Below are 638 nucleotides of genomic sequence, written 5' to 3' on the forward strand. Positions count from 1 at the left end.
TATGTTAATTTCCCAACTAATGTTATTATTCTAATACCTGGATTAAACTGTATAACATTTTATCTTACAAAAAGTGAATAAGTGGAAGAGTATAATGATCCTTTATTGTCATCTTCCTCTCTCCTTTGCAAACTTTTGTTCATTTTACTCCAAACATTGTCAACTAGTTCAATGAAATAACATCCCAATATAATAACTAATGTAAATCTCATCTTTGCTACTAAAAAGATGCATGTTATGTCCATGATGTCAAATATACCATACACTGGAATACTGAAAATAAATAACCTAAAATATGACGATATAAATTATTTCAATTCCTTTACATTTATAGTTTAAAGTTTTAAGATCTTTCTGAGCTTAAAAGTCTACAACATAACAGACCTTACCAGCTTCACGATACTGGCCATAAACCAAGTCGTTATCATCAAGAGCAGCAGCCGAGCCAATGTGGGTCCCCTCTTCACCATAGTTAGTCATGTAGAACGAAATGCGACCTTGACGCTGGGATTCATACATGATGCGGTCCATGGTATTCAACATAGTCATACGCTTGTACATTTTCACAAGGGTGTCTTTTTCAAGCTGTGGGGAGCATTTCAATAGGTTATTAATGTAAAAAAAAAAAAAGTAAAATC

General features: G+C 32.9%; 1 protein-coding gene across 1 annotated transcript in view; it reads right to left on the reverse strand.

The window, feature by feature from the left end:
* Positions 1–638, reverse strand: part of LOC119585853 (2-oxoisovalerate dehydrogenase subunit alpha, mitochondrial-like) — a 16,148-nt gene that overhangs the window by 10,919 nt on the left and 4,591 nt on the right. The window contains 1 exon segment of the mRNA XM_037934584.1: positions 390–585. Coding sequence (XP_037790512.1) covers positions 390–585 — 196 coding nt within the window.

This window comes from Penaeus monodon, chromosome 20 (assembly GCF_015228065.2).
Source record: "Penaeus monodon isolate SGIC_2016 chromosome 20, NSTDA_Pmon_1, whole genome shotgun sequence".
Classification (NCBI taxonomy): domain Eukaryota; kingdom Metazoa; phylum Arthropoda; class Malacostraca; order Decapoda; family Penaeidae; genus Penaeus; species Penaeus monodon.